General features: G+C 34.4%; 1 protein-coding gene across 1 annotated transcript in view; it reads right to left on the bottom strand.

The window, feature by feature from the left end:
• The window catches only part of LOC145690967 (uncharacterized), a 50434-nt gene extending 41533 nt beyond the window's left edge, over positions 1 to 8901 (bottom strand). The window contains exon 1 of the mRNA XM_081766436.1: positions 8011 to 8901. Coding sequence (XP_081622562.1) covers positions 8011 to 8375 — 365 coding nt within the window. The 5' untranslated portion in view covers positions 8376 to 8901. The remainder of the gene's footprint in view (positions 1 to 8010) is intronic.
• Between the last annotated feature and the right edge of the window lie 9828 nt (positions 8902 to 18729).

Here is an 18729-nt window from a genome sequence, read left to right as displayed (position 1 = left end):
AAACAGGATTTCATGGCCACTGGAATAATCCACGCAGTTAAAAGAAAGAAATAGAAGTGTAAAGATATTTCACCAACACTAACCTCCACTAACCACTGGCCAATAAAATTTAAGATATCTACAAGAAATGCAGAAAACATATTATTATTAACAAAATAATGTGTTTTGAGAGCAAAATATAGCTTGTACCAGCCGATACTTGAACGCGGTTTATTTCAAAAAATAACACGACCTAGTTCCGACGTATTCATGTGAGAGGTTGCGAATATTATTTTCGAAGTTTTATTTACGCTGCCCGAACATTACATAACAAAGCTAAGAAATGTCATTCCCGCATGCATTATTGGTGAGTACACCTCCTTCAAGAGGTACAACTGGCTTCGTAGATTTATGAAATCAACGTTCTAATTATCCTTAAAGAGCTAGTGTGAATATAGTAAATTAGGGAAACCAATCTTTAAATCGTCGATTCCATCCTGTTCACCCCAACCATAGATAGGTGGGCAACATGGAAATTTTGAAACTCTTCTCTACCGTGGGAGATCAGTTTTAAAACTTGATAACGTCTCTTCTTCGTAAGTGTCTATATATTGTATCCTTGGTATTCTTCTTCCTGGTATTTCTATTGCATTTCCCGCTATCAGCATGGTGATCACATCAGAGTGCCGAATAAGATGGCAAAGCATAGTGTTTCTTCTTTTTCCTATTATTTTCATGATCTGTTGTCCTTCATTAGCAACCCTTAGTGCTTGTTCATTTCTTTTTCTTTCGGTCCATGATATACGCAACATTGTGCGCCAAGACCACATTCAAAGTGCTTCTAGCTTAGATATTTTAGCTTTTCTCAATGGAAACCCTCGATTGATCCTACATATATTTAGACTTAAATGTAACTTCTGAAGATAGTGGATTAAATTTGCCTGACCTTGATCTAGAAATGCAATTTTTTTTCTGAGGCCAGATGTTAACCCATAAACATTTATAAACCGTAAATAAACTAAAAATTGAAATGGAACCGGGGGCAATATATGGCAGTGTGGAGTTTTATGGCTGATTTGAGCATACGCCTTAGATCGTGCACCCAATTCGACAGCGTGTAAGACTCGTTCTAATTAATCATCGTTCGAATGGCAGCCTGGATCTACAGTTTGTTTTTCAGGGAGTTAAGCATGGTAAGCTATGTTCGCTATTGAAACTAAAAGCGGTATATTCTTTAAAGGAAAGAGAAAAACCAGAAACAAAAGGATGGGAAATGCAGACTTTCTATTGTTAAAAGTTGAAATTTCGTTGTCGTGTCCATGCTTTCTGTCTTAGCATGATGCATATTGTTATATTCATTTTGCTTGCATTAATTTTCATACCTTAGAATTCAAAGTGAATGTAGTTTATCAAATCTATCTAGTGCGTCTCTAAGTCATGGCGAAATATTCACTCTTTCTTGCTCCAATTGGAGAAATATACTGGCATGTCATATTTCGGGGCATACGTGTTGCCATGTTCGGTGTCCAGCTATCAGACATAAACTGAAAGAATTAAACTGGAGGAAGGAGCTAATATTTCTTAGAACGCCAGTCCCCTTAAATGTTAGTGGTTAGCTGACATGGAAAAGTGATAAAAAATTGGATTAAAGAGAAATAAGTGAACATTTAAGAAATATTTGGAACAATTCCTGTTATGCAGCAAAAAGCAATCATCAACAGAAAATGCATATCATGGTAAAAATTAACCAAGAGATGACAAATTGAAAAAAATATACCGACTATTAAAATTAAAAAAGGGAAAAGGGAATTAAACAGACTTTGAAAAAGTTCACAGGTCAGGGTTCCTGTAATTCTTATACTAGAAGATTAAATACCTAATGTGATTTAACATGTTACTGCATGGTAGACCAAAAGTCGGAAGAAATCACCGTCGGACTAACTTAGCGGTCAACGGTTTGCGCTTCCTACAAGCAACGGCTTTTGGGTCAAATATAGTGAAATACCATATGATCGTTTTTCTGAAGTTTGAATCCACAGAGATCAAATAATCAATCTATTTGACAACCATATCTTTGAGTTGTATTATATTCAACTTTTCAATTTGGATTACAGGGCAAAATTTGTACATGTTTAAATATTTGGTCCTCTAGCTATATTTTTTACATTTCAAGTTGGTAGCATTGTTATCCTGGATGTGTAGGCCTGAACCAGAAATATTCGATTTAACATTTTTATACAAACGAAAAAGTTATAAAATGTTATAAAATGGCATTCTGGCAATTTTGATGACTCACTACGGTACCTGTGTGTCGAGCAGGTGTTTCCAAACCTAGTAACTTATTATGAAATAGTTATCATTTCGCTGCATTTTACTTATTTACAATTTTGAGCGTTTAAACGGTCTGCGAGGATAGTTTGTAATAATACTGCATATACAACTGTTGATAAGCCTGTTTAATAAAAAAAATACGCATATGAAATAACGTCACTATGTTACAGTCAGTGCGCCTTATTTATGATTTTATGTCTAAGCCCTTCACAGCTTCTCATTATGACCCTGGTAGAAACGAGAACAATATTGTTATTAGAAAAAGCTAATTGAGATACATGGGATAACATCAAATGGTAAGATAGAAAATTAATTTCAGAACTTAGCTCAAAATATAGTAAAGAATATCGGGAGAAGATAAAAACAAGGAAAGCAAGAAAAAATCATACATTCCTTCAGCACAAATTATAAATCTTTATAAACGAAGACGAAAACTTGTTATAAACAAAATTATCTTCTCTCGAAATAACGTGGAACAGGTGAACATCACTTCCGTTATGTTAATGTTCGTTATAATACATGTTTGTAATTCCAGATGTTGTTTGGCAATAGACAAAATAGAAAAGAGATATTCGGAAGAATGAAAAGAAAGCCAAGGACAAACTTTTAGATGATATCCCTGTTGATTGCCAGCTGTTTCTTCTTGTTTTAATTCCATTTTACTTGCGCTTTATCTTATCGATTTTAGGACAATACTGATTGGAATTAATCGCGAAAGATTCGTCCAAATAGTAACATTATATTTAACTGAAGACAAAGAAGAGAGAGTAGTTTTTTGATTCACTCCCAGCTCTTTTAGGATCTCCATTTTTTAAAATGTATGCTATTAGAGTAATTTTAAAAGTCAGAAAATATCTTAACCCTTAACAGGGAACGTTATTTTTGTTCGCTTACAAGAAACGCGTGTCTCTGGGACACGGACATGTATAAAGTAAGATCTTTTTTAAAAAACGTATGTGTAATGTAGAACAATGAAACTTTATATTTTGTACTTCGAGCAAAATATGATAAACCAGAATTATATATATTAATTCGGTTTTATTGGAATATAAATTCGGAAAATATTTCAATATCTAAATTAAAATAGAATATAAATTTAAAAACTGACAAATTTTAAATTAGTATAATTCTACATATTACTACCCCGCAAATATGCTATTTGTCCACATGTAGCTGCCCTGTACAAATGTTCTATTTGTCCAAGACCTTGGAAACGTTTAACGAACATGGTAGCTTTAAATAAAGGTCGTCCCAAAGTGTCTTGAAAATGGTGAATACATGTCTTCGTTGCCTGATTTACAAATAGAACACAATATTAGGAGAGCAATAAGGGCTTTATTTTCAAATAGGTCAGTAGATCTGTAGTTTGACTTTGCTCTAATTTACTTCAAATTTGTTTCGATTTTCTTCCAACTTCATATTGAAATCTCCTGAATTATATCATTATTACATAAGTTAGACAGGATTTTTTTCCCAGATTTCTTACATGGGTGACTATACCAGGAATCCCTCTGACTATGTTTTGATGAGAACCCTTCGGTTTCTTAGAGGTGCATTTCAATTCCAAACAAACTTGTTTTTACCTCTGTATCTAAGGCCTTCGTTATCACATGAAACTTCACTAGGGCTTCCCACATTGACAGTTCTGTTACTACTTGAGCTCACACCTGGCACTGTATCAGAATTGGTATCGTCCTCACTTTCAGTAGGTAATTCTTGATTTGAGGAAAAAATTAGGCGTCTCAGTCAGAATCTACTGAAGACAATAATATAAATTACTTCTGTACTTTCAACATTTTTGGAATTTTTCCCGTGAAATAAGGATCTGCTGTACTTACAGTTTCATTCTTAAATTTCTTTCTCGAGGTACTAGGTCTATATTTTGCAAATACATAAAATCTCACACAAACAAAATTGTATGTTTCAAGAGCTCAATAGCTTCTATTTCATGGTAAATAAAAGTAAACCACAAAAATTTTTGAAAGCAAAACTCCCTTCAGGAAATGTGTGTCCAATAATCACGCAAAAATATAAACAATAATGGAAATGTGTGCCTCTTTCTAAAATCATCGATAAATGTTCACTCAGACATTACGCCAACAATAGACTACTGCGAAACACATACAACTAAATAATTGGAAGGTACTGAAAGAACCGATACATTGAGTGAATCAGTGTTGCCAATGTAATACAAAGAAAAACCATAGGTGTCTGACATACACATATTTCGTCTTAAGGGTTAAAAAGCAGAAGGAAACGAAGGAGAAAAAGATTGTGTTTAAAATTCAGGGACGATGCAATATTTAAAATGCATTTTCCTAAACTACTGAGTTATAACTAACCAGAAAAAAAAAAACAAAGGAAATAGACACTTACAAGGATGAAAAAGGATTACGCAAGTGCCCGAGATAAAGCTGTAAGTAGTCAACAAAAAACGGAGAATGCAAGCTAAAATCTCAAAAGAAAACAATAATACAAATTAAAGAAATCCAGGTTTGTTAATGGAAATTCTTGTAAAGTGTGATGCACAAGCTTAGAAACGACACCCAAGCCTGTATCCTATGAGCTTTAAGCCATCAGCAAGTGCAAATCAAACAAACGTCAATTTCATTTGAAACATAAAATCTAACTTTAATTTTTAAGGCTTCACTCGTGAACTTCCTGATTTTATATGGAATAGCTCAGCGTTTACAACTTTAAGAGCAAAAATATAGACCTGTCCAAAAAGGCAGTATGAACTATGGGAAAAGCTATCAATTCACACAAGTACTGACAAAATGATAGAAAACTCATATCTTGGTGGAATTTAGTCTAAAATGGTGTGAAAAAATCTTAAAAATTGAGAAAAATGCAAATTAAAGAAAGGAAAAATACGTGGAAACACAAAATATATCAGAAAACTGATACACAAGTAAACCATAAACCATTAGCTCCATAATCTTTTCGTCTGTCTTGGTTAGTTTTACTCTCACGTTCCTGCACTTTCGATTGGATCATAGAATATATTCCCCCGTGTAAGAAATATAATAAAAGTGGAAAATAATTTTTCTTAAAGCAATTTAAATCTTTGTCTCACAAAAACTTGGACTCAACCATCATCGTGCTTTCCTAATGTAAACCTACATTCAAGAATGAAATGCAGCTTATACAATGTAGTTTTCTATCATACTAAGAAATTTTGTTCGAAAGGCGGGATGTACTTAATAATATCGTATTAATGATATTCTTAATCTGGACTCTAAAAAGGCTAATTTATAAATAAATAAATAACGCTTCCCTGGTATTTTATGAGTATATCTCAGTAACCCACAATGAAATTTGATTTAACATCGTTCTGAAATGAATTTAAATAATAATGATGATCTATACAGAAGTTCTACATTTCTATGTAGAAGAACGAAAAGTCGTTTATAAAATACCCTTTTCAACAGTACAACGAGAACATTATCTGATAAAATGCTGCTCCTCCATAACAAAAATTGAAACTAACGTTACTTAGAAATCGATTTGTAGTCATAATGAAGCCCCCTCCCCCTTTAAAGGGAACCCAAAAAGAAGAAACCGACGTCGGGCACATTTTTGAAACATATTAAGATTCTATTTTGCTAAAAGAGATACTTTGCATAGTTATTTTGTATTGATAAATCTATTCTTAATCTTCTATTCCAAACTGTTCTTAAAAAAAAAAAAAAAAAATCCTGCGGGACTTGTATCTATGGCCATTCTCACTCTATCTAAAATCTAAAAGCAGAGTAACAAAATTTATTTAACTCACCTAATAAGAAAGGCGTTATCTCAAATTACATTCACTGCAGTTAGAAGCGAAATAACTGGCAATAGCTGTTAAAGTTTAAAAGATGTTAAAAATAGAATGGTTGGGAAATTTTTCATGGTTTGTACCTGAGATATTCTTACTTTCCTTTATAAATTCAAATAAGATCTCAATTTATTTCACTCGGCTAAAAGAAATGAAACATTCTCAAATTATACCATCCGCAGAGTAGGAGCCGTTCTGATCACGAAGTTTGACACAACTTTAAAGCTACGATGAAAATGTCTTTCATTGTTTGTCAGTACAAACATTAATGCATCCTTCTTCATTAAAAAAAAAAAAACCTCGCGAGCTACTTGCCACTTCTACTAGGAATACCTAGATGTCAAATACATACTTCTACGATAGGCTCAGAGCAGCGCAAAAAAAAATTCGAATTGGAAAGCGCATGAAAAAGAACGAATTCAAACTTTCTTTGTATTCCCCACCTACGGATGTTCTTATAAATTTCTAAATTGTAAAATGCACAAATCTAAATTTGTTAAACTTAACTACTAAAAATGAAAAGAACTAAGTTATTTATTCAGTAAAGTTGGTTGTAGAATAGTTACCACGATCGTCGCCATGAAACCAAAATTCAATTACCCGCTCACCGCATTCCACACATACAAGCAGACAGAATATGTGGCGCCACAGTAACATAGTACCATATGACTGTACAGACACCCAGTGAGAAAACTATGAACTACCACCAATCTGTTTACAGTTCAGGGTTTTACTAACAGATGACTGAAACTCTTTTCATATTTTGTGGGAAGTAATGCCCAATGTGCAAAGTAACCCCGTGTTACGGTAGCTAGTTACCACTGTAAGCGAAATGAAATATCAACATTCAATGTGGCAAATCATGACACAAAACTAGAAAAACCTTTGGGAAGGAAGGAATTCATATAACTAAGGAATTACGTCCCTAATATATTGCGTTAGTTTGGAACACAAATATACAAGCAAAGAAAGCATTTCAAGATGTTACCTATAAAATACTTAGGAACGTACAAGAACACATTCAACACGTAAGACATGTAAGTTTATCCTAAATACAGAATTTTGCGCTATCCTCGTTTACCAACATTCTGCGTAATGCTCTAATCTGCATAGCAATCTTATTTTTACCGGCCATCTAGCACATGCTGGTTAGCGTTGACTGTACAATAATTCACACATCATGTACGTTCACTAAGCCCCTACAGTGATTATACATTGAGAAATTTAGGTTCATACTCTAGAAATGATTCCTGGGAATGTAAAAAGTCGACTTCCTTGAAAGAAATGAGTGCAGCTATGAAATGGTTTAATGTATGGACCTCTACAATTAACGAACATTCATTGATGGTTAAAATATTCTTTCTCTTGTATTTTACTAATGTCTTTCGAAGCCCTCCGGAAAAATGAGGCTAGACACATTTGAGCTAAATTCTAAGTAAAAACACAAACGTCCATAGTTCTTGTTCCAATATAATATTTTCCACGTTTAAATTTGCAAAATATTAGGATATATACCATTCTCACGATTTGTTATTTTACATAAGTCTCTATATACATAAAACAATATTGTCGAGCACCCATATTTAAAATATGTGCAACAATTAGTGAGAAGTGTGTGATCAATAATAAAGAAATAATTAGTTTATCAAGATCTAAACTACATAAGATTTGTATTAGTCGTATCGATCCTATTTTTATTTGGTATACAGCTTATCTACCTGTGTCTTCCAATTTCCTAATTGTAGGTTACTAACTTACGTTCGAGATATCTCCCATATCTAAATATTTCTCGTGAAGTATTGCTTTTAGCCAACACACTTTCCGAACGCATGTAACCGTATTATCAATCTGAGCCAATTAGTATATGAAAAATTGAACATTACCTTTCTGGGTGAAGTGAATTTAAACTTTTTGTTGTTAATTGTTGGAAGTCATTAGAGTACGACGCGCAAGTCTCCTGAACCACTATTTTTCTAGGCGTTTCTATATTCCTTTCAAATTCAGGATCATCATCTACTGCTAATTCTGATTTCACCCTTTCAACGTTTAGTTTCACATCCAAAGAACACATAGCTGTATCCTTGTCCATTGTTACCTCTCCTTCCGTTGTGGATAATATTAACTCTTTCTTGCCAGTCATCAGTTCGTATGTCCACCCTTTCCCTTCGAGTGGATCTTCCTGAGGTAAGTCAAAAGCAGTTTCTTCTTTGCACATCAATTCCATCTTAACAGACGCCTCACCAGCCATTGTGAATTGAAATATAATAAGAATGTAACACTGTTCTTACACTTCCCTTATATTTTATGTTGCCAGTCTTAATGAAATGATTTACAAGAACGTTCACAAAAGCAACTTTATATTTAAAATCATCTTCTGCAGATCCTTATTTCCTTAGCCACGATCGCTCTCTAGGAGATTGTTTGTTTGTTTGTAGCAGCCGGAGGAAAATGAAAAGGAACCCGGATGTTTACATCTTTAGTTCATATTTCGTTCAAGTGAGATCTTTTGTCGCTAGTGTAGCTCACACTCACATACCGCTATTCTCGTGTTTCAGAAGTTATCCATCCATCTTTATCGTTTTAGCGGGAATAGCAAATCCTGTATTTCTGTATGCCATTGCGGTTTGACTGACTGTCAATCTCCCGTTGCGTATACCGGTACTAATTTTATTTAATACACGTGCTATTATTGCTTCAAATGCTACTTTTGATTGTGACTTGTGCCGCGACTTAAGATAGTTAGTGCGAACAATTTAATATTTTAACACAATTTTTTCACTTGAGAACAATAACTGGTTGTGGCTTTTGTGTGTATGTGTAAGCGTCTCGTGGAATAAGACGTTGATTTTCGGTGCCATTTGATAACAGTCACTACCATCACTCACGCACCTACTGTAACTATTGGAGACAAACTTAGAGATCTCTTGCCCCAAACGCTACACATTTCCCCCCACACAACCCAGGGCTGATCTTAAGCAGCACGTGCACTGTCATTCTCTTCAATGTTGCCGTACTTCCGTAACCTTTCATAAACAACAAAATTCAGCATTTAAAAACAAAATGAATGAAAGAGAAAAGAAAGGGACAATAGAGGGAAGTAGCAACGTTGATTTTCAGGTAACGGGGTCATAAATCTCTAACAAATATCTCAAAGAACAGAAGGGAAAGTTTTGAGGACTTTCCAGATTCCATGATAAAAGCATCTTTAACTGTGTCTGCTAGTATTCCAGGTCAGACAAACGCTGCCCTTGTAAGGTGACCATAATTCCAGTATGATACGCCAGGTGGCAGCACCGAACCGAAAATGGGTGGGTATAAAACGATTAACCTTCTGTAATTTCTAGCAAGTACCTAGGTATATAGCATTAGGCAAGGGCGCTCATTTCTCTGGATATTTGGAGGGGCACACACACGCAGAAGGTATATATATATATATATATATATATATATATATATATATATATATATATATATATATATATATATATATATTTATATATATGAGGATGTCACGACTAGTGATGGGTAAATTCCCGGGAAGATATTTTTCGGGATTATTCCCGGGAAGATTCCCAAAAGGGGAATTTATGTAAAATCAGAAAGAAAATTGCATTATATTACTATATTATGATTTCGAAGTTCAATTAATTATTATATCACAGTATATTATTATTGTTGTCCTCAGAGGATTCTTTAAAATGTACATTCTGAACGGTACTATGTTACCTTATTACCACTTGATTATTTTTAGACAGTACACATAAATGTATATTTATTTACAATACGTTCTATCAATTAAATATGTGTGAAAAAATTATATAGTAACCGTTTAAATTTATATGTAAGTGGATTTACTCAACTTGACACCATACACGACCTTTCATTCTATCTATTTCTTAAAATTCCATACGTTAATTCACATGTAAAAGAAGTCCAAGTAGCCTACCTCTTCACAAATTCGAGTCAGAGAGAGCAGACAGACCGACGTCTATTACTAATGGTGGTTCAAGGTTTATTAAGAGCACTTAATCTCTAATTATACATAATTCTAAATTATTTTACAAAATATTTAATTTTCTTCATTTGTAAATTAGTACTTTGCTAATTTTGGCTGTTCTTTAACATTGGGAGCCAGTTTATGCACCTACTTTTTTGCGATATTCTATTCCGATGCGGTTGTTTTATGGTTTCATACGTTAAATTACGTTACCAACATTAAATTCAGACAGCATTGTAGAGCGAGCGTTAGCGAATGAAGGCGGGTTAGAACCTCCCATGGCACGTTGTTTTTTTTTTATCTTCGTTACCGACAATTCACTTTCTTTTTTCACATAAATCACTTCCACTTACATTTCCGTTTTGTATAAATCCGTTACTGCCCTAAACAAATGTGTTCGATACTCTCTTGACTACTTGAACATCACTATCAACTCATTTCTTTCCTAAATCATCCTACTTTTTGCTAGTTTTGGCCCCCCCAATACTAAACAATTACCTTACGTTTTACTGCAAATGGAAATGGAACTTAAAAAATCATATTATTGGTTATATAAAGTACCGTCAATTTTAAATTTTTTAACCTCCAAATTCTTTAAAACCTAGTAGTACATCATAATATATTAAAATAAAGTAATTAGTCATATGGTTCTTATAATTTGGAAGATAATTTAAAGGAAATGGAAATAAATTCCTTCCCGGGAATTTATAGGCCAGGGGGAAAAACCCGGGAATATTCTCATTTTTAAATTCCTTCCCACCGGGAATATTCCCACTGCCCATCACTAGTCACGACAAATTCCATTCAAGTTATGCCAAATATTACATATTCATAAATACACTAGGGGACCGTCGGATTTGAATCCTTCACTTTGATAATGTGAGCCGTGGTACTCATGATCCAACTGATTCTCTTTACGTGGTGACGTACGTGTATCAATATGCAATTGTCGCAATTTATCAATATGTTCCTGTCGTACTAATAATTCTCGATCTACTCTTTCTAATCTATGCATTTCCTGAGTAATATTTTGATCATGTTCGAATTTTAAGGTAACAGCGGGCAATTTCTCAAAATGCTCCATTATCATTTCAACAGTAGCTTTATGGTGTTCACTAAAACTTTCCAAGGTTTGTGTGGTTCCATCTGACCGTTCACTGTTAAGTTTTAGAATTTGCCTTGCCCTTGTACTTCTTCACCTATCTCACCTGTCTTTTCCGCGAGTTCCTTTACATATCCTTTTAATTCGCGTACGGCACTTTCCTGTCTATTCATACAAAAGCTAACAATCTCGCATTTTCTGTCTGTGAGCACTTGGTGATCTTGCATTTTCTCTACTTCGCCTTTTAGCCCTTGCACTTCCTCTTTCAAAGTATCAATATCACGCTGTTGGGCCTCGGTGGTTTCTCTACTCTCAATCTCTACCGCTTTTATGGATGCCCGTAATTGCCCAACACCTTTCCTATATTCTTCCCTAAGTGATTCAACGCGTTTGGTTAGGCTAGCTAATTCCAAACGTATTTCAGTAACCGTATTATTGAATTCAGTAATCAGTAATCGTACTACTCAAACCATCAAGTCTACTTTTTAATTCAACTCAATTCTACGTCCACTCTTTCGCTAATTTCGTTATGCACTGTTTACATTCATTTGCTGATTCTGTTATTGACTGTTTGCATCACCTATTAATTCATCTACTCATTCTCTATTGCTTTCAATTTTATGTTCTAAAGGTTCACTGTTATTTTCTACTTTCTGCTCTAATTTAGCAGACTGTTTCTCTAACAATGCTTGAATTTGTTCTAATGTAATTCTACTCTCTATATTTATTTAAGTTACAAACAACTAATTCACAATATAAAAGTGAAAAATACGAACACCTAACTTCAACAACAAAGTGTAAAGAAACAACTTTCTGAAACTAATGTGTCATTATTTCAATTGCACAAAACCTTCTCTTTTTTGACACTTCTCAAAACTTATTAAATTATTTTAACATATCTTAACACGTATCCTATAATTATTTCCTCACAATATTCTTAGCATAAGTATAAATAAAGGTGCAAACAGATGGTTATGTCTATATTGGTGTGTGTTCGGCTGTGATCAGCTGATTGGTGTTTATTCATATGTGCGTAATATTGGAAGTTGACGGTTGGAAAACTTTGCGAACAAAGATAAAAATGTTATATTTTAATGTCTTACGAAAAACTTATACTAGTAATATTTCTATAGTAATTAAATGTACTTTATATTTTTTAAAGCCTACTTATTATTTTCTCTTTCCTTTTTCACAAGTTTGAACTATTTCCAAGGAAATTAAATTTAACTAGTTTGCTACATATACTACGTGACTCAAACTCTGGATTCTATACGCAAACACTACAATACCTGTTCTAAATACTTTCGTGTTTACCAAGTAAATCAGTAGTATCTTCGGGCACAATTACATCCGAAGATTGATGATTTTTTCCTGTCATGGTCACTATGTGTTTGTAATCGTGTTTTTTTTCCGTTGTTAAAACTCTATAAACCTAAGCATTCACCCCAGCTTTACTAGGGCAAATCACAATTACATCCGAACTTATATCTTATCGAAAACCCGAAGCTGGGCACATACGGTTGACCGTAAAATAGAAATATGTGAAAATTATTAATTTCAACACAAATATTAACGAATAATAAAGAAACCACTTTACGATACAACTCAAAAAAACCTAATTAAACTGTGCAAAGAATGTGTTGCTGAATCTGAATTACACAAATAAAGAGAACATTAAGAGATTCAAGCGGTCAAGTAGATTTGTTCAATTTTATTTGATGGTTTCAACCTTTCATTTCATTTCTATTTGCTTTCCTTCATTAAAAAGTGGTTAGGTGGCTCGAATAATGAATGTTTCACTTACTCACGATAAATCTTCGACCGGTCAGTTGTTCCACTGCTGAAACACTCTAAAAACAGTACTCATGATTTTGCACAAGTACCCATGAAATAGAAGGTACTTCGCCGACGTACCTATGAGAATTCAATGTACCGAAGACTTTAGTGGGTACACAACGCATCTCAGCCTCTTACCCATGAATTAGTGGGTACATGGAAGATTTATGGGTACAGTAAATTTGTACCGAAGAATGTATCCATGGCAATAAGGTAACATGAACATACGCCATACTGTGTGTTTTCGGTTGATGTGTTGTCTGCGCATTATTTGAATGAAGATTGGAAAGATTCCAACAACCAATCAAACGAGTCACATATAAAAGTAAATGGAATATTTTGTATTTATAATTGTATCTGGATATTTTAAATGAATTAACTTGTCTAAAATGTATATTATATTTCAGTAGTCAAACAGTAATTTATGCCATAGTTCCTTTGAAACAATTTTTCATGGTTAAGCTGATTACAAAATGTACATTTTAAATCTAGTTTTTTTAAAAAAAAACATGCACAACATGCTAATTTTCGTGACTTTATCTGAATAATATTCCGACTGTTCCGTGGGTGCCATTAACGTATGTAGGAAAATCAAGAGTATGGAATTGAAAGTGCAAGGGTAAGTATTCCATACACATGGTTGCGTGCACCTTGCACTACACTGGTTTGTATAGGTTGTGTTTATGGCTTCTGGTGCTTACGTTCAAGGTAACGTTTACTAAATCCCTGTACCTTGTGCTTGAGCAAGGACTTTACCGTGTAAGTGTTGTATCGCCGGACCAATTTTTGGAAATTTACAGGGTGAATTGGAGAATTTATTTTGGTTTGAGAGGAAGAGTAAGGGAAAGTCAGGTGAAGGGAATAGCGATTTCTGTAGGCTGTGTTTGATATTGTAAGGGATATTGTATGCGGAGGCGGAAGTGACTGTTTGGCGGAGAAGTACACTTGATATGATTTAGTGGTGGAAAAGACAGTGTGGTAATAGCGCGTATATGTCAAGATTCTAACATACCTTGTTTGCGTTTTATAGAATTACACAAAAATAACGAATGTCAGTTGTTGAAATTCTGTAAAAGACACAGTATACTGTTTACAAGTGGAGCTTTACTAATATGAAGTCCTATTGAAGCTAGTATCATTGCCAAAAACCATTTGTTTCACTACCAACTCGCATACTCACCATCGCTGACACGCCTGCTTCCTCCGGACGCACCCAACACTGTAGCATACATCCGGACGCCGTGTTTATACGCAATAGTAATTTTTTATGCCATGTAAATCCTAAAAGTTTACATGGCTCTGTTTTGAAGGTAACTGAACCTGACCTAGCCTCAAGTAACGTAATGTAATCTAACCAAGTGCAGTACACTTTGGTACTTTTTTGTGTTTTCATGTAGGGCTCGATATAATGCTAGAGAAGCAAGGGCTCGGAAAAAACCGGCGTTTTTGGAAAAAACTCGGTTTTTTCTGCTTCGCTTCTTTGCTTGGGAAATTTTGGGCTTTTTCTCAAAATTCTGCTTTAAATTGATAAAGGAGACTTTGTTTCGCTTCTCTATAACACAAAAAGTCATTTAATTAGTGGTTGGTGCTGATATAAAATCTCGAAAACAAACTATGAATTTCTAAAAGATATTTCAAACAATTTTTCTTCAACATATTTGCATTATGAATTCCACAGGATTAACCAATGTATATAAGATTTTTTTAACCTTCTATATACAAAAGTAAGCAGAGTTGACAAGAACCATGGTTGTTTTTGAAAATGCCAAAAACCCGTTTTTGGGGGGATGTTTAAACCAGGCTTTTTTGGTTTAAACCAGTTTTTTATTTAGATTTTTTGCTTTATGTATTTATATTACATATTCACAGAAATAAGTTTGCTTCGCCTTTGTGTTATTATGCAACAGCGAGATTTTGCCGGAAGAACTCCCATACGCTTAAAAAAGCCCGGTCAGTAAATTTCTTAAATTGAGAATCTCCCGCCCTAGCCACTGGGAAAATTCCGTCATTACTTGAAATGTAAGACAATAACGGGAAATCCCTGTTATTGCTTTGCATGTAAAATTGAAAGGTCAACGTATCATAATCAGTACGCTAAAACTGAGGTATTAAATTATAAATTTAATACATAGATATCATTGAAAGTGCAATCCAATCTAATGCTGGAAGCTACGTAGGCAATCGATAAATTTTGCCAATTTCTATCAATATATTTAAGCAATTTTGGATTCTTTATAAAACAACAGGCATTCATTCAAGGAAAAATATACAATTTGGTATCGTTTTGTACGTTTAGGCTGAACATCTTTACGTAATACCGAAGTTATCAAGGAGAAGACTTTCGCTTAAAGTGACATCCAAACCGCTACTTGGTTTGTTCGACCGAGAATTGATCATGAGACACCTTGTTTAAAAGGTGAAAAGGAAATAAAACTATTGCAGGTGGTTTGATATCTGGAAGGGTCACCATGGCGTTCACACGATTCGCATTTTTCATTCTTTTTATTTTTATGGTTTAAACCAGTTATTAAAAAAAGTTGGTTAAACAGCCCACCCTAAAAGTAAACACTTCTTTTTTTTTAAAAAAAAAATACACAAATAACTAGCAAAATAGTATGTAGTATTTTTACTTCAAAATATTCCAAACCCTCTTTTTGAAACAAGATAAAATTAGAATAAAACATACGAGAAATACTTAGTTTTATATCATACACGTAAAGGCTGCACATCTAGAGCTTTTGGTTTTGTATATTCTTGAAATTCTACAGTTACGTTTTATATAACCACCATCACGGTTTACCCAATCCTCAAGTTTTCTGAATTTTTAACAAGAGGGATTCAACATATCATTACGGAATCCCCCCCCCCCAAAAAAAGGACTACGGAATATATTTGAAGACTACAGGGGAAAATGGAGGTAAGTCAAGATATGGTCGAAAATGAGTTAACAACAGAATAATCTAGCCTGAAAGGTGTAGTTAGCGTGCATTAAATCTCACGGTAAACAGAAAATTAGTCACTAAGAAATTTAATGCTAAAGACTTCGTCTACAGGGGAAGAAGTAGGTAAGTCAGTGGAAAAAAGGTCAATTGTGTAAAATCATAAACAACTGACTTACCTCCCTTTTCCCCTGTAATCTTCATTTAAGTTAAGCTAAATACAACTGCACGACAGACATGACTGAGTGATTAACTTTTACGCTTCTATCGGGAAGTCCGGGATTCAACCAGCATTCGACCATTCTGACAATGCTTTTCTTCATTCCATCTGTGAATGTAGAAATAGTGCGTGTACCGTGAGTTGGCCGACTTCCCTTCTTATTGTTTATAAATCGTTATTATTACTAATTATCAGCAAAGACGGTTTTGCGAAGGTTAGGGGGCGGTCTCTCGGACCGAAGCCCGTTCCCCAAAGTTACGGAATGTGTGCAACAAACAAAATATCTATTAGTTATGCTTTTACTCATAAACTTTAAGCTCTCGCCAAATAAAAATTACGATTGTTTAGAAAACTAAACATTAGTAAGAAAAACCCTTCCCAAAATACTTTTCTAAGTCCGCCTTTGATTCTCAGTATAAAATTATTTTTAAAGTTGTATCCGGAAGATTATTGCTAAACATATAAACGAAACGAAATATTAGTTATGCCTATACTCATAAACTTCAAGCACCTCCCAAATAAAATTAGAACTTTTTAGAAAACGAAACAATCAGAAAAACCCCTCCTAAAGTACTTTTCTAAATTCGCTACTGATTATTTGTATAAATTGGTATTCAAGATTGCGTTCGGAAAATTATTGCTAAATCACTTCACAGCTACAGTTTAACAGAAATGTGGAAGTACGGTTTGACGGGTATATTGAAAAACGTATGCTTTGACGGATAAATAGAAAAACGGGCAAGATTAACTTTTGTGCTAGAAGCTAGAGTACTAAGCTCTTAGAAATGAAACATGGATGACAAACTAAAATGATCTAGAGAAGAAAAAAGATGTCGATAACTCAAAAGTTAAAATAAAGTTAAATAGCCTCTAAAATTGCCCTCAAATACTACATTCTTCATGTTAGCTTTAATTCGTAAAACATGTGCTCCATCCATCTTGATGGTGAATTTCAGAGCGAAATATTGCATTCAGGTCATGGAATTCTTAACTAACTACAGAATATACTATAAGAAATAACGTGGGTTCCTGTCACCACGGCATGGCGCGTCCTCAGGTTGCGGATCGAGGAGAAGGCCTCTAGATATAGAGGTTAGCTGCGAATATACTGAATAAGCAGTCGCGGACAGACGACTAGGAGTGGTCCTCCAGCTTGGGGGTTTGGGTAAGGCTAACACCCTCGTCCTTTAAAAAAAGGTACTTGTTCAGAAACATTCATAAAAGCCTCGGACAAGGACTGATAACTTGGCACGACATCAGCAAAAGAAAATGGACATGAGGTTTGGAACATGAAATATTAGAAGTCTTTATAGGGCAGGCGCGTTAAAATCTGTAACGAGTGAGTTAGAGAAATACAGGATGGACTTAGTAGGAGTTCAGGAAGTTAGGTGGGAAGGAAATGGATCTGATAATTCCGGAAATTTTACGTTATTTTACGGGGAAGGAAATAAAAATCACCAGTTAGGAACAGGGTTTTTCGTTCACAAACGAATATTACCAGCAATTAAACGGGTTGAATTCGTTACTGACAGACTTTCTTTTATTACTCTTAAGGGACGGTGGTGTGATATTATTGTTTTAAATGTACATGCTCCAACTGAAGATAAGGGTGACGATATAAAAGATAGTTTTAACGAAGAAGTGGAACAGATATTTGACCAACTCCCGCGATACCATATGAAGATTCTATTAGGGGATTTCAATGCGAAGGTAGGACGAGAGGATATTTTCAAACCGATTATAGGGAACGAAAGTTTACATAAGGAAAGTAATGACAACGGTGTTAGACTCGTGAACTTTGCAACATCCAAAAACCTAATTGTGAAGAGTACAAAATTCCCACATCGCGACGTTCATAAATACACTTAGACATCACCAGACGGAAAAACACATAATCAAATTGATCACGTTTTAGTAGATAGAAGAAGACAATCTAGCATAATTGACGTCCGGTCATTTAGAGGGGCTGATTGTGACACTGATCACGACCTGGTAGCAGCGATAATACGGGAGAGATTATCGTTGAATAAAGGTAATACTCAATGTCCGAAAACGGAGAGATTTAATTTAAAGAAATTAGAAGAGAGCCAGGTAAGAGAGAAATACCAGATTGAAGTTTCGAATAGATTCTCGGTTTTAGAAGTCTCGGAGTGCACTAGTGTTGAGGATACTTGGATTGCAATTAGAGATAGCATTAAAAGTTCAGCAATAGAAAAATTGAGACACGCGGAAATAAGTAGGAACAAACCATGGTTCGACCAAGAATGCATTAAATTAGCAGAGAAGAGAAAACAGGCAAAATTACGGTGGCTACAAAATCCGAATGAAATAACTACACAAAATTTTGCACATATCAGGCGAAAAACTTCCAAAACTTTTAGAACAAAGAAACGCGATTTTTTGAAAGCTAAAATTAAGGAACTTGAAGATAATAGTAAAAATAAAAATATTCGGGACATGTATAAAGAGATCAGCGAATTTAAGAAAGGCTATCAACCTCGTGCTTAT

This window comes from Thermobia domestica, chromosome 7 (assembly GCF_964235325.1).
Source record: "Thermobia domestica chromosome 7, izTheDome1.hap1.1, whole genome shotgun sequence".
Taxonomy (NCBI): Eukaryota; Metazoa; Arthropoda; class Insecta; order Zygentoma; family Lepismatidae; genus Thermobia; species Thermobia domestica.
The sequence above is the reverse complement of the archived record's forward strand: the minus strand, read 5'-3'. Positions and strand labels throughout refer to the sequence as shown.